The sequence below is a fragment of the Microtus pennsylvanicus genome, chromosome 2, assembly GCF_037038515.1.
Source record: "Microtus pennsylvanicus isolate mMicPen1 chromosome 2, mMicPen1.hap1, whole genome shotgun sequence".
Taxonomy (NCBI): Eukaryota; Metazoa; Chordata; class Mammalia; order Rodentia; family Cricetidae; genus Microtus; species Microtus pennsylvanicus.
This window is the reverse complement of record NC_134580.1, coordinates 23,892,053-23,919,232: the sequence shown is the minus strand read 5'-3', so window position 1 is coordinate 23,919,232 and position 27,180 is coordinate 23,892,053. Positions and strand designations below refer to the sequence as shown.

The 27,180-nt window shown below is 42.3% G+C and overlaps 1 protein-coding gene across 1 annotated transcript in view; it reads left to right on the top strand.

Annotated features, from left to right (window-relative positions):
- The window catches only part of Dbx2 (developing brain homeobox 2), a 32,193-nt gene extending 5,249 nt beyond the window's left edge, over positions 1-26,944 (top strand). Inside the window, exons 2-4 of the mRNA XM_075960457.1 lie at positions 8,357-8,452; positions 15,058-15,245; positions 22,882-26,944. Coding sequence (XP_075816572.1) covers positions 8,357-8,452; positions 15,058-15,245; positions 22,882-23,208 — 611 coding nt within the window. The 3' untranslated portion in view covers positions 23,209-26,944. The remainder of the gene's footprint in view (positions 1-8,356; positions 8,453-15,057; positions 15,246-22,881) is intronic.
- Positions 26,945-27,180: the final 236 nt, after the last annotated feature.

Here is a 27,180-nt window from a genome sequence, read left to right as displayed (position 1 = left end):
GGCATGGGCCACCACTCTACCCAACTCCAACAAGTGAATCTTAATGGACACTTGTATGGATAGCCATTGCTATTTCCTAACACAGTAGTGATAAATGCGACAGACAAGTGTTAGTTCTGCTTCCCATATAGTTCCTACTTCAGGGATTTCAGGGTTAAAGGTCCAATGACTTGAATTCCCAGAACTTTTTGACTATTAAATACATAGATTTCAAAACAGTATTCAGAAGGGTCACGACTGCCCCAGATAAGAATGGCACGTGTGCTCAGCAACATGGATGGCCAAGGATAACCTTTGTCTTTTCCCCAGGGCTGGGCAGATGCTGTAGCTCCCTCTTCTGTATCCGTTTATGTCGGATTCCATTGTCTTCCTCCTCCTGTGCTGGTTCCTTTCTCTCTGTTTACTGCAAGATGTTTGTTCTTAGCCAAGTAGAAATGATGGAGGCTTGTCAGTAAAGGTCTACTGTCTGTGCATAACTTCTGGTTAGTAACTGTATTCTAAATTTCTTTCTGATTCTTTGGATGCAAAAGCCTGCACGCGAGGGAAATTTTTCTTAAAATGTTTAAACCAGTGTGCCCCTCTTTTCAAGAGAGTATTACTTATTCTGCCATCTGCCTTTTAAGTTACTGTGTTTATTCTATTGCTGTGAAGAGACACTATAGCCATGGCACATTATAAAGAAAAACATGGCAGGGAGCATGGTAGTGTGCAGGCAGACGTGGTGTTGGAGCAATAGTTGAGAGTCCTACATCTTGCAGGCAGTGGGAAGTTAACTGAGACACTGGACGGTATCCTGAGCCTAGGATACCTCAAAGCCCTCCCCCACAGTGATGCACTTCCTCCAACAAGGCCATACCCACTCCAACAAAACCACACCTCCTAATAGTGCCACTCCCTATGAGAGAATGAGGGCCAATTACATTCAGACTACTACAACTATCAAATTTGTGTTGTTGACATTATCTATAACTTTAGAATTCATCTTATTTTCAATTTTAAAACTGGATCTTACAGCATAGCCCATTCTGGATTGGCTTTTTTTTTCTATTTTAGCTTGAACTTTTCTATTTTGCACAAATGTATATCTTTGAACTCTTGCTCCTCCGGCCTCAGCCTCCTGAGTGTTGAAATTAGTCATGTGCCACCATGTCTGGGATAGGCAACTCTTCTTCATCTCCTCCTCCCTCCTTGTAAATCTGATTGGCCACCTTTAAAGGTTTCTCTGACTCGCACTTCCCCACACCTCTGTAGACACACACTGTACACAACTCTCAAGTCAGTATGAACCTGTTTTCATTCAATTGCACCTGGCGTTTGCCGAGAAAAATAAAAAGGGAAATGGCAAAATGAAACAATATGATTTTTATCTCAGAATGCTTGTTAGGGATTTCATTTCAGACTTCATTAGATCATTCTTTTGTTTTATACACTCTGAGTAAGAAATTGGATTTTTGCCTTCATATATAACATAAGCTGCTGGACCCTTGTATGTTTTATTCCGATGTACTTTATTTTACTTTCAGTAATGTTTCCACTTTTAATGAAATCTCCACCTTTCATTCCTTTTAGCCTCCAGTCAGAACTTAACTTGGCAATGCTGAGCGATTCATCACTTTATATAAGGCTGCCATAACTCATTTCCTTTTTAATAGCATTATTCATTTTGTCAACCCGCTATTAGTTGTGAGTAGATCAGGGGCATATTTCTGGGGGTTATGTGAACAGTAAACCTTAGGCACTAAAATTCTCTCTGAAGTTAAAGATCAAAAAGCGGCCATAAGATTGTAGACCTTGGTTTCAGAACTATAGTATCTAGGGAAAGGAAAGGAAAAAAGGAAGAAAGAAAAAAGCCATGAATGTTGAGCCTTTTGTGTATGCTCTTAAGTAAGTGTTCCTGAGAGGGCAGTGTTTTTGGCTTTCTGTTTTGTGTGCTGCTATCTTGGCATCCTTAATTTTGTTAATTCTAAGTGGCCATTCTAAGTAGAATGCGTGATATGTTTCTACAAATCCTACCGAAGTCTCCAGATTTCTTGTTTTTTTTTTTTTTTTAAAACTTTAAACCTTGAATACTTTCTAAACTAAATGTGCACTGGAGTAAGTTCCTTTTGGACAAAGCCATGTACCTCGGCAAGAGAAGAAAGCAGATTTCTAAAGGATGAGCCCAAACTGGATCTATGCGCATCCAACAACGCTGTAACTACACTGAGTCTGAAGTCCAGAAAGTCCTGCATGTCTTGAAAGGACAGACAGTGTCACACTATGAGTTTACGACTTTTCTATAGGTGCTTTGCCTTACAGATAGAAACCCAATGGTTGTTGTAGATGCTACGTGACTCATAAAGTCCAGAATATTTACTTTCAGGTCTATGAACATTTGTCAATCCTTCATTCAAGGCATAAATGGCAAGCTGGGTGATTATTTTAATGTGTTGTATCATTGTTTGAGCCCTAAGCAACTGCCTGTGATTTTAAGGTCTAGATTCAAGTGCTTCGTGTTGCTAATTGTGTACTCCAGAATGGTTCAAAGTCAGAGCAGAGGTCTCAAGCAAGTGCCTCAAAAGCCGTTTGGTAAGAAACAGAAAAAGAGGTGAAAGATGTTTCCTCTAGTTTAGCATAGGTAAAATACTATAAGAGCCCATGTCAGCGTTTTGTAGATTAGAAACAAGCAAGCAAGAAAGCAAACAAACAAACAAATGCCAGTTACTCATTTTCCTTCCTTCTGTGGTCTGAGCTCAGCTGAGAGTTTCTCCCAAGGTTGTGCTGGATGCCCATGGGACTGTCCCGAGGTTGTGGCTGGATGTCATGCTCCATGAGTGGCATGTCCAAGGTGCCATCCACATGACTGGCAGTTGACATTGACTGGTGGCTGGGTGCTCAGTTGGAGCTTTTCATCAAGATTTGGATTCTTTCATATCTTGTCCTTTTAATGGCATGGTTTCTGGGCTCTACATGCGTGGGAGACTTCTGAAAACAAGCCCACATGGTTTGGGAGCTCTGGACCTGCTAGAGTCTCTCACTAAACTCAACAGGAAAGTTCTAAAACACAGCCCTGCTGGAAGCATGATTGAGAAAGTCACCAAGACCATCTGATGTTCCAGAGATGAATGAACAAAGCCTCCACTTCTCAGCAGTAGAAAGTCCATCAGACCACTGCGGCCATTTAAAACCGGCCAAGAGGGATCGTGTGGTTCCTGATGGACCCAGCTTCTGCAGTAGACTGGTGTAAGGATCGATCCCAGAGTGCTAAATAGCTGGAGTTCAGGATGATTGCACAGAGGTGGCCTTCTGAGAGCTTCAGATGTCATTGTTCAATAGTATTCGCCTATGCGACACCTACTTTGTTCTATAAAGGACAAGATGCTCCCTCAAATTCAGCTCATTTTCTTGGATCTGGGTAATTGACCATGGCGAGACAGCAGAGACTTGCTAGAATACAGGTCACAGCTGGCATGGATTTAAGGGGCCGAATCAAGCAGGTAGCATTTCACTGGAGTTATCTTCTCAGGAGCCATCCTCATACATGAAGACCTGCTGTCTTCTGCCTGTAAAAGACTTGAGGCAAACCCCAAAATGTTCACTTCTGTTGTTTCCTGACCACCAGAAAGGTAAGGGATGGACTTTCTGATTTCCCCGCAGAGTGAAGGCTAAGTTTGCAACCAGATCACATGGATGGATTGGTTCACATGGGCTGGGTGACAACACCCACGTTATAGGATGGGTAGTTATTAGGTCCGACTGCTTCTGGCAGATTTGCCATCCTTTACTGCTTTGTCTTTGGGTCCGCCCTCGTCTAGACAGTCTCTTCAACTGGGTGCTATTTTCAAGTCGCAGTGAAGGGTTCTTTTTATTCCAAGTGCCTAAGAACCTGGCACTTGAAAGATGTCATAAAAACTTTGGAAATTTAATTCTCCATTATGCTTTTTCTACAAGTTTTTGTTTGGTTGATTTTACATTTTGGCTTAGTATGTGATTCCCCCCCCCCCCCCCTGCTTCTTCTCAAGGGCACATGCAGTCCACACAGATTGTGACTGGCTCCCCAGGTTCGTCTGAACTTTTATCCTTGTTCTCTGAAGCATCATCATAACTCAGTCGATACCTCATCTTGCAGGGACTGCTTTTGCACCATTTTAGATGGACGTTGTTGTTCTCTATCAGTAACAAAGAATGAAAATAGCCAAAAAAACAATTAAAATGGAACGCTCTAGACAATGAAAGTTTGAAAGTTGTTTTTCTGTGGTGGGGCTTATAGTTGTCTTAGACTGTGAGGTGCTTCATGCTGAGTCCATGTATGTATAGTGTTTTCTCTTAAGGGGGTGCTTCATCATTAAACCAGCTGTGATCGCTTAACTAAACACTGAAAGTAGTTAGTCTTTGTGGTAAGTTTGTTTCTTCAAATGAGCAGAAAAAAAGTGTGGAGGAGAGGCTGGAGAAGAAACTGTGGTCCTGATGTAAATAAAATAAATAAATTTAATTAATAAAAAAAGAGTGTGTAAAGAAGACTCGTGAGTTTTGTGTGTGAATGTGTAGCTTTGACTTTTAGGATGTAGGTAGATGTCAGTTCATTTTATTCCAAAAAGTTTATTTTATTTTGTTTATTACATAAGTCCCCTGTAGAAGCAGGTGTGTCAGTGTGCTGTGGAATCAGAAACATCCCACCGAGGCACAGTCTGACTGCTGTACTGCTGGACCCCAGGCCATTTGCTTTTTCTCATAGGAATCCTGGCAATAATAGCATTTTCTAGACTCCAGCTCTTAGCTAGTAACTGCTCACATCCCTACCCTCCTAAGTAGTAATCGGTCCTTATGTGAAGATCAAGACGATTTATCTTGCTCATTTTTAGCATTTTTGAAAGGATTCAGTCACATTCCAGAAGACTGTCCCTTTGAAGTCCCGTGTCGATAAGTGGAGAGAGAATGTGCTACATTCATGACCTGTCCAGGGCCCGCACAGGACAAGTACTCTGCAAACACCATCACTGTGGTGACCAGCCAGGGAGCCTGCTGTGATAAATGGTGAACTAACGGCATCCAGCCTTCGGTGGCTGAATCGGAAATGTTTATTGAGGACCAAGTTGCTCTTTGCTTGCCTTTTTAAGAGCATCTTCAAAGCAGTTGCTGAGGGCTTAAAGGTTTTCACACATCTGCCGGCCTAACACTGGCTCTCATCAGCCCCAGTTTGCTCTTTATTCACGACTTCAAAATAAAAAGCATGCTGCTTACAGATATGAAAGGCATAATGTCTATTTTCAACTCTGGGTGTTATTTTCAATGCTGCCCATGACCGTTCAGCTCTCCCGCCATCGCACACGCAGATGGATTGGCACTTGACTTCTGTCAGAGGTGGAAAAAGAGCACTTAATTGGAATTTCACAGCAATTTCCACATAAACCAGTTTAAATAAGGTGTGTTTATGTATAGCAATCAAGAGCTGACTAATCTCCAGCTAAGTCAGTGTGTCTGAGAGGTGATCAGAATGGCGAGAACACCCTGCACAATAGACCCGCCAGCCGAGTCATGTCGCAGCATAAAAGCCAGTTTCTATTGCCCCAGTTAGAATCACTACTGTGGATTTTGATTATACTTCTGTAATTACACATTCTGGTGTTATTTTGTTTACAAGTTTCAAATGGAGCAACGCATGGCAGTGTAGCAGACTGTTCAATTAGACCGTTTCTGGTCTAACATTAGGTCAAATGCTTTCAACTCACATTTATCACACATGAGTTTAATTGGTGTCTTGTCTCACATAAACTATTGTACTTTAACCCATTATTTTTCCATTGTTAAGGCTATATCTTAAGACCAGGAGACTTTTTTTTTATTTATGCCTTGCAGTACTTTGTTCCATGTTCTGTATTTGAGCAGAACCCAGATGGTCATTCATACATAGTTTTGATGCTTCCAGATCACATAGTAAATGTTGTATTTTATACATGTAATTGCAATGCTGTTGAATTTTTCTTCCTTTCTTTTTTTGACCTACGAAAAATAAAGAAGAGCCTAAAGGCACACTAGCCATGATTAATTATGTAAAGTATGCTCATTTTGGAGAGGTGGTAAGTTAATAGAAATGTTTGGAAACAAACTCAAAGATGCCCATTTTCTACCTAGAAATACATTGCCATTTTCAAAGTACTTCATATATGCATAGTGGTAGTCGTGATGTTATCTACTTTAAAAAAAGTTTTTTGAAAATTTCATTCATGGCTACTCTATTTGCATCATTACATCATCCCAGCCCATACTCTTTGTCTTCAACTGCTCCCACGCCTCCTCTTTACCTCTAAATCTCATGACTTCTTTAACTACTGTGATATGTTCACACACATATGCTGAGTCCCTTCAGTGCTGCTCGTGTGTGAGTCTTTACGAATGGCCACGGGATTGGACAGCATGTCCCTAGAGAAGCCCGATTCTCTCTCAGTGGCTGCCAGTTGCCTGCATTTTCCCCATCCATGTTGGAATGCCAGCTGGTGTCACTATGCAGGTCTTGTGTAGGTGACCACATGAAGATTTCATGTACTTCTCTTATAATACAAAATGTAAAAATATTTATTGTTTCTGTGATGCTTTATGGTCAACACTGGAACAATTTGTAAGAGTAATGAAGTTATTTTTTATGATGTTGAAAAATCAAAATAATTTGTCATTTCATGTCTTTGCTTAGTTACAAACACTTTATTTTCTTTTAGAATTTTATTTAAAAAGTAGAGACATTGAGATCTCAGCATTGTGTGATAGGAGGGATAGGTACTGATTTCTAACTAGTTTACAATTTTACAGCCCCCGCCTTCAGGATTCTACAAATACCATAAGTATGTTTTGGGGGGGCAATCTTTTTGTTTTATCATACCTTTGAAAGAAATTTGTTCAAAAAAAATACACGCTGCTCTGGCTGGTAAGAGTGAAAGCCTGAAAATTCTGTGGTTTTTAAAAGGGTGTATAGTCATCAACATAAGACTTTCTGGTGTGATCCAGAAAGGGAAAGATATTGCCACATGATGACAAGAGAAAATAATAAAAAAATCTTTATTTTCATATTGAGATTTAGATCTCAAGGTTATCAATCTCAAAAGATACCATATTCGAGTGTGTTCTGGTGAGCAGAATAAAGTTACTGTTTTGTCCCCATTTTTGTAGAATACCAGGAAGAGTTCCTGTTCTTTGTTTTAAAGACCATTGATTCAATCCTTAAAAATTTGATTCTTTATGTCAGGTAATGCTGCTACGTACGTCAGGGTAAAAGCAGGTGCTTACCTTCAGGAGATGGTGACCTTGTATTTATACTGGACTAAATGCACTTTGTTAAAGGACATGGTTTGTAGATGTCCTTTAACCAGACTTGGCACTTAGTTCTCAATAATAATAACTATTAGAGTCTACAATAGCTTTCATAGCTCTTTTTCTGTGGAGTTAGGAATGGAGTTCAAATTTTTCTTAAATATTATATTCACATAAGGTGATTATGATGTCTGGGATAGTGTAGTCAAAATGTCAGAACACTACTACTACTACTACTACTCATAATAATCCCTCATGACTGTTTAGACACTCAATTCAGCCTCCTCCCAAACGTGCCTGATCCCACGACCATCTCTTAGCAGCTTATGAAGCATGTGCTGTGTAAACTGAGCAGAAAAGAGTTAGGGATGACTCGCTACGGTGTGAACATGCTTCCAGGCAACTAAATTTCCCTTTTGTTTTTACATACTTTCAAACAAGTGACCAAGATCAAAAGCAATACTTCTACTGAGGAACTGTTCAGTAGTTAGCTCTTACCATCTTGGGAATCCAGTTAACTTCACCTTTCATATCACGTAAAAACGAACATGGATGTGATATAATCTCTTAAAAAAATAGGCACTTAGGTTGTTTCTTGGTAAGTAGAATGTTTGGAAACCATGCCAATTAATATTGTAATTCTTAGCCGCAAGAGCCTCTTGAAATTCAAATTAATTTGATCTGAAGATGTAGTACCTGCTCGTGCTAGCCATATTTGAGCTTGGCGATTACACTTGGCCAGAAGCTGTCCCATTGGCCAGAGCAGATGCCTTCGTGTCCGTCATTGCAGATGCTCCTTGCACATCGCTCCAGTGTGCCTTGTATAAAAGAACAGCCACTGTTCATTATTTGTAATTACAACCACACTGCCTTGGGTCTTTCCACCGCATCCTGCAAATCCCAAGGAAAGTACTTGGCAAGAACTTTGACACTTCAAAATGACTTTGACTTCAGGTTAGAACCGAGGTAAGGTTCGGCAATGGAGTGCGTTTACTCAGGGCCTTGGGGAAAGCTGGAGGTTTGGAGATTGTGTAAATGGAACGGTTAATCAATGAGATCAATGCTTTCTCCGCAGTGCCTTCCAAACCCTTCCTTCTGAGCGCCCAGCCATTCTACTCTGCCTGCTGCGGTGGGTCCTGCAGGCGCCCTGCCTCCCCCACAGCTTTTTCAAGTAAGTTTTAATGCTTCATCAGCAATGCCTCAGTTATTCTGTAAACCAAAGCAGCAGGATTTAATGTGCTCAGGGAAGCTAATTGGCAGTGCAGTGGCAAGGAGCTAATGCCTCACTAAAAATCACAGCGACCCTATTCAGGAGGTTTCCAGAGATTATCAAACCTCGGCACAGTGAGCGATTGTGAGAGGGTTTTCGGCGACCCTAAGCCCGGAGCTGACACGCCAAGGCAAGGGCTTGTTTTCCATTTGGTATAAAAGATCGTAGAGGGACCAGTTTGGCTCTTTCTGAAGTCTGTACCGCACTCGGTTAAAGAAGAGGGCAAAGGAAAGTGGGTAAAGAATGCGCTGTGCGCTGCTTCCATTCGGCTTCAAATGACTCAGTCAGTCACAGGTCTAGAAAAGAGTTAGAAACTGGAGATCATAAAGACGGGGTAAAATATTGTCTATCTTCCTAAAGAAAGTCAGCAGGCTTGTAGGGAATGTTTTCAGGGAACTGGTCTCTAAACGTTCTGAAAGAAAAATACGTTTGTGTCTGGGAAAGAAGAGGAGAAACCAAACAGAGCAGCGTGTTGCATGCAGGTGTCTTGGGGGTGTCGGTAAAATCTACAGGCGGAGGGTGAGCTGTAGAGTGAGCCAGGCAGTGGAGGCCCAAGGAGACACACAGGTACACAGCTACGCCAGGTAAGGGTGGAGTGAGGGCCAGTCCCAAGCCACAGCCCCGTGACTGTTTCCACCCCCCGGCCTCTTATGTGTTCTTGTGTTTTATGGATATTTCAGGAGAGCAGTTGCCCCACAAAATGACTCCCGACAAGCGAGGCAGCAAATGCTGGGGTTTAATGAGCTGCGGGCTTCTGAACGTCTCTTTAGGGGGCCGGTACTTTCCCACAGAGCCCTTTACATGGCTGGGACGTGGCTACAATGGGTGACAGACCCGTGACCAATCCTCACTTTTGCTGGGCTCATCCACACGCGACCTCACCACGATTTTTCACTCTGCAGATGAACTTTAGGGACCATTTCACAGCGAGAGGGCTTGGGCAAGGGTCATTTGTCCTTTTGTGTGGTCATAAAGCCAGGCTCTGTGTGTCAGCCTTTTTCTCCGGCTTCGCATTCCAAGTGAATTTCTGGACACCATTTAAAGCCCTTCACTGAAAACTAAAGCGCTGAATGGAACTGACTTTTATAGACTCATTCCAGCTCATATTCCCATATAGCCCTGTCCACCTGAAAGGGGATTTAGTGCCTGAGCTGACTGTATACAGGGGCTCGCTGAATACACAGGGCCCATTATCAACTGTGGCGATTGTTTATTAACCAGGACGGATACACTGCTATTTTGGCAGTGACCTATTAATTGTAGATTTAACTAGAAGGCATTGAATTTGAATAGTGAGAGAGGAACCATGACGAAACCTTTTACTCTTCCTTCAAGGTGGTCCTCTGTGAGGGCGACTGAGCACTTGTGCAAATTAAGGCAGCATTTATCACCAGATATCAGAGTGGCAGGCAAGAATGTCTGGAGGAGACACAAACCCAGATGCTGAAAATCCCATCTCGGGGCACCTTTGTTTATTCATGGTGTCTCGCACTTGGTTTCCCTTGCTCCCTCTTGATGTCTTTTACTTTAGAAAGTTGCCAGTGCTACTGCTCAGGTGTGTGGAAATAGACACAAAGTTTCACGTGATAGGGATGTCCCGGCATGCGCGGGTACACATGACACTGCAGTGTACTTATTGTATAGGGGTGTTTTAAAAGAGTCTCTAACACATAGAAGTTTGGGCCAGTTTAATAAATAGGAAAAAAAAAAGCGTCAGGCCAGTTAAATGGAGCACGTCCTTCTCTCAAGAGCTCCAATGATTATTTTAAGCAGGTCCCGCTTTCTCTCCGTAGCTCTCAGTCCTTCACACTCTATGCACTCTGCATCGCTGTTATAAATGATGCTCATCCCCCAGGGCTTAAAGCCCTGTGTTTGTGTTGGTAAAAAATAAATAAACACATGGCTTGAAAGATCAGTGCTGTTCAGATCAAGAAAAGACCACGCTGCCCTTGACTCCTCTGTCCTCCTGATGCTGGCCTCCTGAGACCATCGAGAGGTCCCGCATGTGTTTTTAATAAATGACGCTGTATCACATTATTAGTTATAACCCCGAAATGACTATCTCATTTTCCTGTTTATAATGTTCATTCACATAAGCAGTCACTAATAACGTGGTGGGATCTTGCTGTCCATAAAAAATTCCACAAAAACAGCCGTGATGACCAGGGTCCGGCTAATGAGCTTTACATCTGAAGGGCCCTCTTACTAGAGGAATTTACTAGGTTTTCTTTTTTTTTAAAATAATAAGTGTTTATGTTCAAGTTGCTAAATTATTTTCCATTGCAGCAACGAAAAGGGAGAGAAAGAAAATGAACCGCTCAAGTAAACTTGTGTCAAGTTTCCGCTTGGACAGCCAAAAGTCGGTTTATACTAAAAATTTAACAAGTGATGAAACTGGTGGCTGCCATGGTTGCTCCACAGCGTTGACTTCGCTTCCTCCCGGAGCCCAGGATCAGGGCAGCGCATCTGTAGCTAAGCCAGGGGAAGGCCTTCTCCACGCACAGTCTGATTCATTTGTTTCGTGCCGACTCGGGTTTTCCTCAGATTTAGCCTTGACTCCTCGCTGCAATGTGGAAGCCATCATCCGCCTGGTGCCCTTCTCACATGTAGTAAACGGTTTAATAGGCTGTTTCAGCACTCTGCTAAAATGCTGAGAACAGTCGAGAAAACTGAAAGGCACCAGTCAAAGCCGGCCCCTCCCCTAAAGCACTGCATGGAAAAATCTTTGATATTACATTCATAAACTTATTTTAAAAAAATAACACATTTTCTCAGGTAAAATGAAAAGGGAATTTGTGGAAATGATGCAGGTCATGGCTCTTTTTTAAAAGCTACCTTAAAAAAAAAACCCTGAAATCTTAATTAGGGAGGCTAGCTAATTGAGTTAATTAGATAATTACTCCATTTTTGTCTTTGAGTACCCAACTTGACCTTTCAAGAATTTTATGTCTTAGAAAACAGAACTTCAGTTTGGAGTGAACTTTATGTGAGTCTGAGCAGAGAAAACCTGTCGGCAGGACAAACTGCTTAGCCTTTTCCTAGAAACTGCGATCATATTGGACATTCCCAGCTTGTTATCACCTTTTCCCCTTGTTAAAACTTAAGGGAACCTCATATCCACCCCAGGTTTTAGTACAGCATTTTGGGAAGGCAGCAGGGAAGGAGCTTTGCTTTTACTGAGTGAATGTAGATTGGCTCTGGGTCTCACTATCAAAGATGGGAAATTCTCTGATATTGTTGCCACCTGACTTGGGTGTTGGTTTACTGCTCTCTGCTGGAGGGATGGGTAGTCTCAGGAGGTTTCCCAGAGCTGTGCAAACCTAGGAGAGACTGACTGCAATTCCCAACACAGATATACACACGAATGTAAAATATCTAACATATGTAGAGATTTAATTTAGCCATTTTAAGATCTTCAGAGGGATGGAACTTTTTTTTTTTAATTTAGAAAGAGGCCTGATTATATCACTTGGAAGATAATGGAATTTGTTGATACTCTGAATCTAGGTAGTGACTCCTCAAAAAGGATGGAGTGGTGTTGCCCAGATAAATGACATTTGGTCAGCCAAGAAGAATGTTTGAGCGACCCAGAGACTCAAAACTACAGGCTTTCCAGATTGATGACTCTATTCAAAGCTCTCGAGAGGCAGAGGCAGCCTCAGAGTTTCAGTCCTAGGGTGCAGTTCCTTTTCTGTCTGAGTGCTCAGCCTAGATGGTAATGGTGGGTAACTCTCAGTTTTGTAAGATGCTTGTTTATAACCTGTTCCCCAAATATCACATGAAGTCAAATAGAGGTCTACTTATAAAATCTCTAATCAAGCGCTCTGTACAGACTAGGAGAGGGGAGGGTGAACTCGATAGAGCCAAGTGGGAAAAAGTATAAAGCCGTCTCAGTGTGTGTCTGCAGAATGCAGCTGGGGTGTGGGCCTTGCTTTAGCCATAGGCTGAGCAGAAGAGAAGACACAGTTCTTACTGGACTCTGAAAGGCTCAGAAGGCCCATGACTGGTTCTGGAGACCCTTTAAAAGGCACGCCGAGTAGTAAAAACCAAGCTAAGAGGAAGACAGATGGTAAAAGACCTCTACAGTTACCACACCCAACTTGGTGAAGGTTAAATTGAGTAAACTCATTTAAGTCCAAATCCTGGGTTTTATGGATGTTTGAGGGTGGCTTTTAGAGTCTACTAGAACAGAACAGACAGACCTACAGAAACCATACAAACACAGGCACACATATGCACAAGCCCATAGATGCCCACAGGCATATTTGAAAGTAGTGATGAGAGGTCTCTCCACTGAAGAGAGTATTGAAGGACAGAAGCCCGTGGGACAGGGCGCAGAACAGTTAGGGACAGTGCAGCAGGAAGACAGAGCCCCGTAGACAACACTCCACCCTCCTCAGTAGAGGAAAGCCGGCATCAGATGCTGGCCCGTTGGAGAGTCTTGTATCAAACACATGAAGGTCTCTCCAGCTCTGAGAAGTTACTGAGTTCTTTAGGAAGCCAAAAGAGTTTTCTTTCTCAAAGGACGGTTGGTAGCCTTCAGCTTGAGCTGTCCTGAAAGAATCTTACGTTTCTCCTGAGAATCTGAAGCTATCTGGAGGCAGTACACTGCTGCCTCGGCCTTCCTCACAAAGCCGTGGGGGCGGGGTGAGAGTTAGCGGTCTATAGACTGGGTTTTAATGTGGATACTAAACAAGGCTTCTTAGAAGTGGGCTGGGCTGTGTGACCCTTGGGTAGCCCACATTGGGAACAGAGTTTGGAATGAAATGTGGCAGGGTTAGGGACCACAGGAATGATGCAGGAACTCTGCCTCCCCTAAAGCCTGCTCCAGGGATTGCTTGTTTCTACTTGAAAATGAATTACTCATCCATACTTCTATCACTGTCTACCTTAGGGCTTGCTTTTGCCATTCTCTCCTTCCTCCTCTGTGTTTTTACCTATTGTAAGCTTGGTGCATACTGGTGGTTGGGACACATATCCCTTGCAGAGCCGAGTTAGCAGCTGCCCAGGGATGGGTCAGGAAGACAGAGAGGCCAAACCTCACATGGACTCCTGGAGCATTGTTAACAGAAATGGGTTGTGTTGTGTTGCCAAGGTAAAATGACATGTGGGTGAGATGTGGTATGGGGAGTGGGGGTGGGGAAGGGTATCCTTTGGGTTTGCCATAGCTTTTGCTTGTTCATTGGTTGTTCCTGTTCATTTTAGGGCACCAAAACCTGAGAAATTGGGTCCAGAAGTTATTACCTGATCTTAGCTATGGGTCTAATAGGTCTGTTGTTCATAGGGTGAGATCTAGTCCCAGTCCACAGCCCCCAAAATGTTAGAACTGCACCTGTAGATCCTCTATAGGAAACTTTGTTCTTTTTTTTCCTAAAAATTATCTGTTAGGGAAAATCTAGGGCCCTCTCTTAAAAGTTTTAGGGATATTTGAATGAGACTCATTCCCACATTGCTAGTTGGTCTTTCCTATTCTTGTATGTATGTTTGTATGACTGTTTGTATGTTGTTTACGGTCTCTCCTGCCCTGTTTATTGCTGATTGGCTAGCTGGTATCTCGGTTTCTGTGGCTCTTTGTGTGTTGTCTGTGGTTTCTCCTGCCCTGGCTATTGTTCTGTTGCTCTGTGATGGTCACGTCATCTCTCTGTCAGAGCCCGTGAGTCTCTGCTCATCAACTGTGAGCCCCTTAAGGACAGCTTGGAGTCATCTCCAACCCTCACTCAGTGCCTGTGCAGTGCCTCTGCCAAGTTGTTCCCCACTGAGACATAGATCCAAGCGTAGACAGTGGGCATGGATTTTATGTCCACATTTCTGCGATAGCTCACAGTAGTTAGTGTTCACGTTGGCCCTTTGTGCTCTTACCTGGTTGTAAGTGCTGTGCACATCTTGCTGCTATGCTTTAAAACATACACGTAGTCCCTTCTTTGGTGTCGTTTGTCCTTAGTCTTCATCTTTAACAGGTCCTCAAGATTTTATCCACTGGGTAGTTTATCCATTTCCTTAGGTAGTCACCATTCTCTCCTAATGTTGAATATATTTGGATACACTGATAGTTTGGATACAGTCATAAACCAAGGGCCCCAAAACACAGAGGAAAGAGCCAGGGTGAACCGAAAACATTTGGGTGGCATCTGAGCTTTGTGTCCTCAGCATAGAATGGGACTTGTGTCACCCAAAGCACCTTATCTAGGCAGTGATTGGTGTGCCATATATAGGATCCATGGATGGACCAAGTGAGCTATCAAGGGGGAAGCAGATTCTCGGGACTCTTGATGGGGCTGGGCATTGAGCTATTTTTGTGCTGATTTATTGACTCCTTGGAGCATCGTTCCGTGACCAGCATTTATTAGGTCCTCAAAGAACTCCAGGACCTGGAGAACATAAGCAGCATAGCTCTTTTGGTAGAGAGAGAACAGTCCGCCACGGTGCTGACTATGAGGTGCGAACACTCAGAGGTCAGAGGGGCCTCTCTTCTCTAACCCCGCGGTCCTTTTGTATCTCTCTGCCAGGAGAAGAACACGGGCTGCCTCTGCTGACCCAGGACTCAAATTCCAAAGCACGAAGGGGGATTTTAAGAAGAGCTGTGTTCTCAGAGGACCAGAGAAAGGCTCTGGAGAGAATGTTTCAGAAGCAGAAGTACATCAGCAAAACAGACCGAAGGAAACTTGCTGTCAGCTTGGGACTGAAGGAGTCACAGGTACCCACGAGGAGGAAGACACCTCCTATTCCTGGTTTCAGCATGGTGCAGCTTGTTCTTTGGCATGAATGTCTTGTGCCAGGCGTGGCACTGTGCCCCAGAGTGTTCTCAAGTGTTTGTTCTGAATTTTCAGTGGGTGGAGACACACAGGACACGTCCTGTGTGGAGACGACTGATCCACACGCTGAGGGCAAGGCTGAGCCACAATCTTCACTTTTCTGGAATGAAGGGAAATGTCGAGGATGCAATATATGATTCTCATCCCCTGTTCTCGTGTGTGTGTGTCAGTTTGTGTGTGCTCATGTGTGCACATGTATGTGCATGTGTGTGCATGTGCGTGATCTTTATACCCAGAGAAACAGACTAAATAATTATCTTCAAAAGCTGTAACCAATTTTCCTGTCTTCCTTTTCACTTTTAATCCAAAATCAGAGAGTGGATGTGAGACTCCTGGGCCCCTCTAGATGGGCGTCCCTTATTCTGCACCTTCCACATTTGCAGCATCTGGACCTTCCTTGTTCACTAACGTTCCACACAGTTGTGAACATAAATTTTGAGAGTGAAGAATTCTCCCAAGATGGCCAGTTAGCTCAAAGAACGCTAGCATTTTTGTGTTTCATCTTCCAAATGAACATCCTCGTTCTCTGAAATACTGTCCATCTTCTGGATGAAGAAAGGCAGAAGACTGAATGTAGGTCCAGAGCCATGTGGCAAAACTGTTTGGGATCTAGGTTTCCCAGACAGCCTTAACGTTGAGTCACCATGTCTGCCGCTGTGTAGGGTGTTTACCATACAAGGATGTCTTAGAGTTATGATTGTGTGATGAGCCAGCAGCCTGAGAAGGAAGGGGTTTGTCTGACTTACACTTCCACATCACTGTTGACCATTAAAGGAAGTCAGGGCAGGAGATCAAATAGGGTCAGAACCTGGAGGCAGGTGCTGATGGAGGCCATGGAGGGGTGCTGCTTACTGGTTTGCTTCATGTGGCATACCCAGCCTGCTTTCACCCGCTCAGGGATGGCCTTATTCACAATGAACTGGGCCCTCCAACATCAGTTGCTAATTAAAAAAAAAAAACCCTACAGGTTTGCCTTCAGCTTGATCTTCTGGAGGCATAAGACTCTCCTTCACTGAGGTCCCTTCCTTTCAGAGGGTTTATAGCTTGTGTTAAATTCACATAAAAACACCCAGAATCAAGACATCAAGCTGAAGAAGATGATGGTAGTTGAAATGCAGCAGGCTCTCCGCTTTCCAAATAGAACCACATCCACCAGGATGTCTTGAATTGCTGTGAAGGAGCTGAAGGGTAAAAGACACTGTGTCAAACATGTCCTAGTGTGGGAAATTCCCCTTACCCTTGATTCCTTCCCCTGGAGAAATTGTTTGTTCCACGAACTGCCATGCCATTCCCGATGCTTTCTAGTAGTAGAGAGTGGTATGTTGTATGGTAGAGGGTGATTAGTTCATAGCCTTAATGGATTGCTGTGCATTTAATGAGGCTCAGCAGTTTTGCATATGAGCGGATCAGTGGCTGTATCTCCAGGGTCCACTTTGTTGTAACCCTATGCTGGGTGGTCTGTTACACTCTTGGCATTCCAGGAAGTTACCTACCCAGTGGAGGTTAGATAGCAACCTTAGGGGGCTTGCTTGGACTTGTGAGACCATTAGAGGGGCTGGGTCACTAGTTTGCAAAGCTGTTTATGGAGTTGCAGTCTTCTATGCCTCTCCCATGTCTGGAGACAGCAGCCTTGTCAAGATCCACAAACCCAGGAAGTCAGGTGACAGACTTGCTTGATGGGCCTCAAGGCAAGTGGCAAGGACCTCACTGGGCTCTGCTGGAGTACCACAGGCAGAGATGAGAAGACTCAGGGTCACAGGGGAGAAAATAACATGGGTAGAAATTGCAGGGAGCCCAGGGTTGTCTGCAGTTTGAAGCAGATGCTGAGAGATGGATGGAAGGGGTTGCATTCCGCCTTGCTGTGTGCTGGGTAAGTGTGACCACCTCTGACTATGTGTGCAGCACTCTACAGAGAAGCTTGATATCAAATCCCATAGCCATTAACAATCTACCAGAAAGGCTACAGTCTCTCCACACCAAGGAAACCAATGATTTTCTTATTTGCCTCTTAAGCCTAAACACATAGTTTCACTTAATTTTATTTATTTTTAAATTCAGATAATTCAGAATGGCTTTTTTGTTGTATTGAATTTGGAAGACCATTTAATAAATAAATTGGCATTTTATTAACTTCCATGCTTATCAGCTTTGTAATACAAAAGGGAAACTGGTGAAGTAAGAGATGAAAGCCCATCTCACTTCTCTCCTGTTAGAGGGAGGCCGCTTGTTGGTTCCTGACTGCTCAGTCCCGAAATAATCACACAGAAACTGTATTAATTAAATCACTGCTTGGCCCATCAGCTCTAGTTTCTTATTGGCTAACTCTTACATATTTCTGTTAACCCATTTCTGTTAATCTTTGTATCGTCACATGGCTGTGGCTTACCTGCTAAAGTTCTGTCTGGCTCTAGCCAGGCTACATGGCTTCTCCCTGACTCTGCCTTCTTCCTCCCAGCCTTCAGTTTAGTTTTTCCCATTTAGCTCTGATCCCCTATAGCTCTGATATAGGCCCAAAGCAGTTTCTTTATTAACCAATGATATTCACTGCATACAGAGGGGAATCCCACATCACTCTCCAATCCAGTTCAATTATTCCTGCTATTTATAAATGCTTCTTGGTTCAATTTACTGAAATATTAGACTCTTAAAATAAATTCATGTACAGGATGGATATGCACAAATTGCAATTATGCTCATGTTTGCATGATGCTTACCAGTGATCCAACATTTGATGTCCTTTAATGCTTGCTAGGATCCTATGTCGTGTCCGCTATTCATTGTGTTATCCTTACTTTACAAAAAAGTTGGCACTCGAAGTGTTTATGTGTGTGACCACCTATATACACCAGTGCAATGGGCTCTGTGTGACTTTTTTGGCTTCTCACAAACCATCTCTACAATGATGATCAAGTAGTAGAAGTGGGAAGACCTGATAACCCCTCTTAGCCCGGGTTTTTCAAGGCCACACACCCTCCCTGTCCCCAGCTGATAGATGAGTGTAGTACATTTCTGCCCCTTGTGTAAACAGATCTATTTAGTATGAGTTCTTTGTACTTGGCATCTGCAGCATTCTGTTGATGGAGAGTCTCCATCCTGCAGTATGTGTTTCTGCTCTACTTTGCTGGATCATCGTTCATGCTGTAACTCGAGCCAATCTGCTGATGACAGTCATGTGTATCTCTCCCAGCTTTGGCTGTCATGATTAAGATAGTTAGCCTGTGGATCATTCTGTTCCTTTTCTCAGTGTTACAGGATGAGTCCTTTGTGTCTGAGATGTAGATCTTTTCCATTTTCTCTCACGTGAACCTCATTACACATCATCCTGTAGATACATAAGACATTCCAATCTTCGAGTTACTTCTGGGTTTCAGCATTGTATTTCTTTGTGTACTTAAAAGATACGTTTTGGCCTGGCGGTGGTGGCGCACGCCTTTAATCCCAGCACTAGGGAGGCAGAGGCAGGGGGATCCTTGTGAGCTCGAGGCCAAACTGGTCTATAGAATGAGTTCCAGGAGAGCCAAGGCTTCACAGAGAAACCCTGTCTCAAAAAAACAAACAAGCAAAAGAAGTTTTGTAAGAGGGAACCAGAAAAAGGATTTGAGAGTTAAAATGTCTGTGTATATATTGCAAATTCTAAGAGATTAAAAGTCTTCCAAAGAGTCTTAGATAAACCTAGATACTGATTTATGTAAAATTTCTGCTCATATGAGTCTATTTATTGCAAACCCTTTATTTTTTATTACTTTGGAAAGCCTTATCAACCTTATAGACAATTGTATTTGTTAATTTTTTTATTTTTAGTTTGATTTTTCGTAGCCACCAGAATTTTAGAGGCTTTTCATAATTTATTGGAAATGTGAATTTTTTGAATTGGCATTTTTTGGTTGTTTATTTTCCACCAGTTGTCATTTTGTTGACATGCAGGAATTATTTTGGATATTAATCAAGATATTTAGAATAATAAGATTAGTTCCACTTTCCTGTTACAGATATTTTAACATTTCTTTCCACACTTGAGTGTTTCTTTATTGTGGTAAAATATGAATACAAAATAAATTGTCTTAACCTTTCAAAGTTCTAATGTCAGTGGCACCATGTGCATTTACACCGTCACATAGCTGTTACCACAGTTCATCTCCAGAGACTTTTCCATCCTGTAACACTGAAACTCTGTGTCAGCTCTCAATGTGTTTTCCCTTCCCTACCCCAGGCCCTGCCAATTACCATTCTCCTTTCCATTACAACTTAGAGACTTAAGAGTAAAAGCCTTTTGTACTAGTGGAATCAAGCGGCATTTTATTAATTGGATTAAGTTACTTAACATAATATCTTCTCGGTTCATCTATATTGTTACAAGTTTCAGAATTACCTTTCTTTCTAAAACCAAATAATATTCCATTATATGGATGTACTATATCTGCATAACTATTCATCTATTGATGATCTTGATTATTTTCAATATTTGGATATTCTAGATAATATATATAAAATGTTTGCAAATATCTCCCTTTGCTTAATATTATACAAATATCTCCCAGATTCCTACTTTTAATTTTTGAGTATTTTATTGTTTTTTCATTTGTTTATAGCGTGTTCATTTGTACAGAAATTTCTCAGTTTTATGTAGCCAGCTCTGATTTCTCTGCTTTATCATCTTCAGTGTTTTATGATTTGCTTTAGAAAGAACTTGTGTCCTCAAGACTAAAATTACATTTTCATATATTTTCTTCTAGGACTTTTGTAGCTTTCTTTTTATGTTTAGCTATTTAACCCACTTGGAGTTGTTTTTGTGCCGGTTGAGAGAGGTTTGACTCATGTGTATTTCACTAAATGCATGCATTTGTCCATTGATTGTGAAGAAACTATTTCATGGCTTTTTACTAAGAGATTACATAAGTCAAGCTCTGTCTCTTTATCCCACTGTCACTCTCTCTCCATGCACACCACACACACATGCAAATACTCACACACAGACATGTGAACATAGGCACATACACACACATGCACACACACAGATACATATACACAGACACACAATGCATATACATAGACACACATGTACACATGCACACACACAGACATTACACAGACACACAGAAACACACATAGACACAGACACACAGACACACAGGCACATATACACATATACACACACAGACGCATACACATAGACACACATGTACATATGCACACACATGTACATATGCACACACAGACATTACACAGACACATACATAGAGACATACAGACACACAGACATACACACAGACACACACATGACACATACACATGGACACACAGGCACATACACACAGATACACACATGACACATACACACAGAGATACACACACACATGCACAAACAGATATACACAGACACACACATACACAGATACACACACAGGGAGACATAACACAGACACACCACAGATACATATACACAAACACAGAGAGACACATATATACACAGATACACACAGACATACATAAACACATACACACAGACACACACACAAACTCACATAAACAGACACATACATGCAGACAGACACAGAGATACACATACACAAGACACATGCAGACACACATGCACACATGCATACACACAGAAACACGTACACACAGACATGCGTGCACACACACGTGTGTACTAAAAAAAGAAGAATAAAAGAAAATGAGTGCATTGAACAAAGCAGACACATCCATGGGAGCAGCACTCGCCCAGTGAAAATGCACAAGAAGAACTTGGCAAGCTCTCCAGGCGCAATGGCCGCTGCTAATTATAAACACAGTCAGAGCAGAAGCGAGTGTCCTGGCATGCGAGCTTTAGCTATTTTCTTAGCAAAAGCTGTACTCTGAGCATCGTAGCTGACACAGCGGTCATTGACACTAGGTTTCCGGGAGTCGATGTCCTGTACAGTCATTTAAAAGGAAAAGTTGAAGAGATTATTTAGTCAGTGTAGAAGGACCATCTTCAATTTTGTTTTCATGTGTGTATGTGCACACGCGTGAGTGTGTGTGTGTGATTAAAAGTAGCTGTAGGCTGACGTCAAACTTCCTAACCCACCAAGGATGGCCTTGACCTCCGGATCTTTCTGTGTCTACCTCTTGAGTGCTGCGGTTGCAGGCATATGCCACCGTGTTTGTGTTGTGTGGTTCTGGGATTTGATGTGGGTCTCACACATGCTAGGGAAGCACTCTATTAACTGAGACGCATCTCCAGCTATCTTGCTTATATATTTTAATAATAATTTTCTTGAGTAAAGTTTTTTTCTAATGGAAGACTTTTACAAATGACTGTTGAATTTGTTTGCTGACAGTTACATACAAGTACATAGTATCTTCTGAGGCCTGTCGTGCCCACCTTTTCCTAGTCCCTCTCTTTCTGTTCCCCTATTTGCCCTATAACCTTCCAAGCATTTATTTTTTGAGACCCACTGAGTTTAACTAGGGTTTTGTTGTTTCAAAACGAGAGAGTAAATTGTTAGTGCAAAGATGTAGTGTAGCGACAATGATTGTTCCTGCTTTTAAAATGTCAGGGAAGTAGTTGGGGAGTCTTCTGCTGATGGATGACTGGGTGTCTCGTGAATAGGGCGGTTAATTGCAGAGTCAAGTTGCGGTGTGGTGGTGGGGGAAGTTATGATTCAGATCAAGCCACCTTCTGGGTTAATTACAATCAATTCTTATTTATAGAAACTAATTATCATAGTTGAATAAATCCTGGGAGTAATCAAAACTTGGAAGCTGCATAAAGCCCACATTTATCAAAGCATTACAAAATGTATTGTTAATTTAATGTTAAAAGCTTGTGGTGAGGTCTGTGTGTCAACACAGCCTGATAGCAGGGCCTAAATTTCTTCACTTTGCTCTGCTGTGTGATCTTGCGTTGGTTAATCCTGCCAAACCCCAGTATCCTTAGATGTGAAATGAATATCTCATCAAACCATAAAATCATCTGCACACACACACACACACACACACACACACACACACACACACACACACACCTCACACTCACAACCTGCAATACACAGGTGTGTATAATACACATATACAAGCACACCACGCACACATACACACCTTCCCCCATGTCAACCAACCAACACAGCATAATATCCCCCAAGCCAAAATGCACAGGTGCTATACTAGTCAATATTTTCTTGGATAAATGTATTAGCATAGATTAAATAATGTTTTAAAATACTTAAAACTAAATTAATTTCAACATCCACCAAAAATAAAGAATGTGATCGCTATACCATCTGTTTGGAGGTGTCCATGGGATGTTATATGGATCTCTTAGGTGCTTCTGAAGGAACCCACAGGAAAAGCCACAGGGACGGACGTTCCAGTTAGGCTCTCAGAGTAGGGAATTCTGTAGAATGTGCAGTAGAAGACATTGACCATTGAAAATGCAGTTGCCTAGTATGTGTGAGACCAGAATAAAAGAAATAAGTAAAACACCTAAGTGCTATACTTGGAATAAGAGGGTTTTTTTTCTAATGATTTTATCCATAGGTGAAGATTTGGTTTCAGAACAGAAGGATGAAGTGGCGTAATTCCAAAGAAAAGGAAGTGCTCTCCAACAGGTGCCTCCAAGACGCGAGCCTTCAAGAAGACCGCCTCACAAGGCCTGCTGTGGGATTCCCTCCTCCGTGCCCGGCAATATGGGAAGTCTCCCAGCCGCACTCAAGTCCCAGCTGGAGGGAGAATTCTCCAGAACCAGCAGAAAGACTGACCCAGGAGAATTCAGGGGCACCCGAAGCAAATTCACTCCGAGGTGCCTTGTATTTGTGTCCTGAGAAGGACGCTGGAGACAAGGATAGACTCACTAGCGCCATCTGAAGGGAGTATGCTCCATGCTCATCTAAAAGAACCCTTTAGCCTGTAAAGTTTGGATTAAAGCCAGTTAGTGTGTGTCTCAACACTGCCTTAAACTAACAGCTTGGCGTGATACCTGAGCTGATGCCTTAGGAGAGCCAGGCTGCTGTTTCTTATTTAGCCCTAGACCAAGGCTCAGTGTATAAATGGAATAGAACCTCCCAGAAGGTGCGGTAGGACCGAAAGAATAAAAGCCAGCATCGACCCACAGCCTGCCCTGAATATGTGTACATATGTGTGTGTCTGTGTATATGTATGTAAATGCACATTAAATGCCTTAGCAGAAAGCAGTTCTCTCCAAGTTTTACATGGAGAAAATTCATTTTCTTTTTATATGGAAAAAAGTCTGAGCAAATATTAATTTTTCAAATAATGTAAAATTTGGGCTTCGATATCACACAATTAATTATGTTTGTAAAAATCCTCATCTTCTGGCCTTTTTTGGCATCCCGACGTAAGTGAACTTGAGTATGTCAGCAGTCCTAATCGAACGAGCCATGGTTAGATGAATTGAAGATAGACAAGACGAACTCAACAGGAAACTGCAACTTTTGAATGTAGTTATCAGTATTTCTAGGTTTCAGGTCCGAGATAGGTGAGGCTATCAGGGAGGAAAGAGCACATTTAGGTGTGAATTGGCTTTTGCTAGTCTCTTCTCTTTAGGGGTTATTCTAGACCAGGGTTTTCTAAAAACATGCCTGAGTGGAAGTCAATGTCAGATAACGGGTCAGCACTCAGTATCTTTGTGATCGATCGTCTGTGCTATCTAGTTTGTGATCAGTGACCAAAAGGCCAGATTACTGTGTCACCATTCTTAAGCTGTCCCTGACAGGACTGAAAATCATAGCACTGACGGGCTCCATGCTCAGTGCTGAACCCAAACTGCATACGGCCTGAATTCCCCACCTAGTTCATACTACATATGTTGTGTGGTTTTCTATATTAACAGACACCACCCAGATGTTTTGTGATTACACTGAAATAGTCTTTGTATAAAGTCATATTTCTGATAACGATTTTCTTAGTTATCCAAGAATATTAATTCTAAGTTCATTCAAAATATTGTTTTACTTTGCAGGAAATGAAGTAAAAAAAAAAAGACACAGCATGGTTTTGACTGAGTTTTTGAACAAGCGGTACAGCTGGAAGTCCTTTATGGGACATCCTGTTAGTGAGCAAGTTAAGAGCTTCTGGTCTGCTCACCTCGACTCTGGGTTCCAAGGCTGTGGTACGCAGAAGGGAGAATATTTATGAAGATAGCAGTTGTGATTAGCATCAGGAAATTATGGCTTACTGAACGGAGCCTGGATTGGTTCGTTAGCTGGTGCCTTTGCCACCTTTGTGCTTCCTGAAGGTTGTCTTCGAGCTCCCTTGTGGCAAGTGGGAGTCAGGGATCTGACGACTACATTTTACCATGTTTGCAAAGTGAGAACACAGCGTCCTTTCTTTAGTCCTGACCTTATTGCGTTTGTAGGCTGCTCTGTATTGCCAGTCTCTGTGCTGATCATTTAGGGTCTATTGGCTCATATAGTCCCCACGGTCACAGCCCTGTGACGTAGACAGTCTTACTGCTCAGGGTTCCTGTTACTCCACCGAGGCAGCTGAGGCATGGCTTGTGGACGTGATCACCCAGAGTCACGGGGCCAGTGAAGTAAGGGGTCTATGCTCTGGCAATTTGGTTCAGCCCTGTGGGGCCTGCAGCACCGTGAGTACAAGATGCAGGTGAGAAGCATCTGGGAAACTGGTAAGGTTTACCGAAGGGCAGCAGGAGTGCACTGTATTTTGTAGCCTCGGGTTTAGGGAGCTGTATTCTCATCAATATTCTCCTTTCTATTCGATTTTGAAGTTTAGCTGAAGAATTGTCAATCCATGGACTCTAGTCCCAGAGAAGTACCTCAGCGTGTAATGGGTGTGTCCTTCCTTGTTTTCACTGTTCACTGATGAAAATCATGAAGGGTTTATTTGTATGTGGCTGTTATATCTTGAGAATAACTTGGAACTTGAATGAGAGAGATTTGTCAAGGTCATTTGATTATCCAGGTTATAGAAATTGGTGAGTTGCTGCTTGAATAACTTTGTCTCAGGACCTCTGAGACTCAGTAGAGCTTCTCCATTTAGGACTGGTCTGGTGCTCAGATATGCAGGTCAGTATTTTAATTGTCTTCCACCCTGCAATGTGTCCAGGCTTAGGAAAGCCACACCCTAGAAAGAGAGTTTTCTGGAGCATAGTGATAGTACACACACATGTGCCCTCACATAAGCATATCCATGTACATGCTGGGTACCCTTCCATACAAGCATAGACATAGTACACGCATGTGTGCCCTCAGGCACAAGCATAGTCATGGTAAACACTTGTGTGCCCTCACACGCAAGCATAGGCATAGTAGACATGTGTGCCCTCACACACAATATAGTCTTGGTACACACATGTATGCCCTCACAAGTATAAATAACCATGCTACACACGTGTGTGCTTTCACACAGAGCATCTCCACAGTACACACATGTATGCTCTCACAGCATGCTGCACGTACATGTGCTCTCTCACACACAGCGTAGCCATGGTACACACAGCCTTTCTGCCTTTTCTTTGCATCATCTTGTCTGGATTGGAGTGAATGACTGAGCCCTTGCTAGAGAGATCTCCCTTCTTATCCTCTGTGGACCCCACCCCCACCCTGGCTTTGTGGGAGCATTTTCTGTTGGACAGTTGCAGATACTTTCCTGGAAGTGATAGCATGTTCGTATATTCCTTGTCTGCTTTCCAGAGAAATACTGCTTGTATTAATACCACCAGGACCACAGAATCCTGGAGAATGAAATACTGGAAAAAAAATCACCTCAAAAGGCATTTTCAATTGGTTTGTAAATAGGTGAATAAATGAATCTTTTAATATGTAGGGATTAGAAATATATAAACAGGTTGGAGATGATCTTAGACTTTGGAGACAATAAAGATGGTTACCACTAATGTTTAAAAGACATCTCTGTATTTTTAATAATAAACAAGAAAACCAATTATTTAGTCACGCGATCCTCAGGATTTAAAACTCACTCCCATGACCACACTGTGACTCCCAGACTCCTCTAGCATACCCTCCTCCAGCATCCAAACTCTCACTTGACTCTCCCAAATCAATACATTTTTTTACTTTAGATATAAAATTATAAATATCCTATACCCTCAACAACATTTTTGATATCTTCATTTCTAAACTGCATTCTCTCTAGTGTTCAGTAGGACCCAGTGATTCTGTGAAGGTCTTATGCCCTTTGACGCAATGAAACATAGTCCATGTGTTCTAAAGTTTGCTGGGCTGTAGCTCCAACCACTTGAAGTGTTTTTCTTCCTTTATTTCAGTATCTACTGGGTATGATGTATGAGCCATTTTCCTACCCTCAATATAGATAAATACGAGGAAGAAAAAGGACCCTTGTTTTCCAAGAGCATCTAAATTAGTTGCCTTGCCATATAATGTTTGACATCATCCATGTTACTCCTGGAAGGCTCCAGTAATTTTAAAGGAGAAAGCTAGCATCCTCCAAACCTCACCTCTCTTTGCAACGAGACACTCTTAATGCTCTACTAATCAGAAAGCACACGGCATCCACCATTCCTCCCAGATCCTATTGTCACAAGAGTCACGAGTCAGAATGGCTTCCAGGAATAATTTACTAGCTACCTTTGTCCACAGTGAACCCGGTCTCTTTTTTTTTAAGCCCCTATAGGAAGAGAGGAATGTAAGTGGGAGAGATTAGAGTGATGCATTCTTGAATATATAAGGAAACTGCGGAAGGATTAATTTATATCTTTTTCAAACCATTTCTCAAACAAGTATTTACCATAATGACATGGTACCCAGTCCACAATGGTCCAATTACTTTGTTACACTGTGTTATTTTTTTTATTTTTTTACTTTTTGCATTTTAAAT